Source organism: Austrofundulus limnaeus, unplaced genomic scaffold (assembly GCF_001266775.1).
Source record: "Austrofundulus limnaeus strain Quisiro unplaced genomic scaffold, Austrofundulus_limnaeus-1.0 Scaffold922, whole genome shotgun sequence".
Taxonomy (NCBI): domain Eukaryota; kingdom Metazoa; phylum Chordata; class Actinopteri; order Cyprinodontiformes; family Rivulidae; genus Austrofundulus; species Austrofundulus limnaeus.
In genome coordinates, this window is record NW_013953324.1 from 98,976 (window position 1) to 99,637 (window position 662).

Genomic DNA, 662 nt, shown 5'->3' on the forward strand with positions numbered 1-662 from the left:
TGGTACGTGGAAGGTGGTACATGGCAGGTGGTACATGGCAGGTGGTACATGGCAGGTGGTACATGGCAGGTGGTACATGGAAGGTGGTACATGGCAGGTGGTACATGGCAGGTGGTACATGGCAGGTGGTACATGGAAGGTGGTACATGGCAGGTGGTACATGGCAGGTGGTACATGGCAGGTGGTACATGGCAGGTGGTACATGGAGGGTGGTACATGGAGGGTGGTACATGGCAGGTGGTACATGGCAGGTGGTACGTGGAAGGTGGTACATGGAAGGTGGTATATAGCAGGTGGTACATGGAAGGTGGTACATGGCAGGTGGTACATGGAAGGTGGTACATAGCAGGTGGTACATGGAAAGTGGTACATGGCAGGTGGTACATGGAAGGTGGTACATAGCAGGTGGTACATGGAAGGTGGTACATGGCAGGTGGTAGATGGCAGGTGGTACATGGCAGGTGGTACATGTAAGGTGGTACATGGCAGGTGGTACATGGAAGGTGGTACATGGAAAGTGGCACATGGCAGGTGGTACATGGAAAGTGGTACATGGCAGGTGGTACATAGCAGGTGGTACATGGAAGGTGGTACATGGCAGGTGGTACATGGAAGGTGGTACATGGCAGGTGGTACATGGAAGGTGGTACATGGACGGTGGT

General features: G+C 53.6%; 1 protein-coding gene across 1 annotated transcript in view; it reads left to right on the forward strand.

Annotated features, from left to right (window-relative positions):
• Positions 1–622: 622 nt before the first annotated feature.
• Positions 623–662, forward strand: part of LOC106533313 (DNA-directed RNA polymerase II subunit RPB1-like) — a 2,995-nt gene continuing 2,955 nt past the window's right edge. Inside the window, exon 1 of the mRNA XM_014029580.1 lies at positions 623–632. Within this exon, the coding sequence (XP_013885034.1) occupies positions 623–632 (10 nt within the window). The remainder of the gene's footprint in view (positions 633–662) is intronic.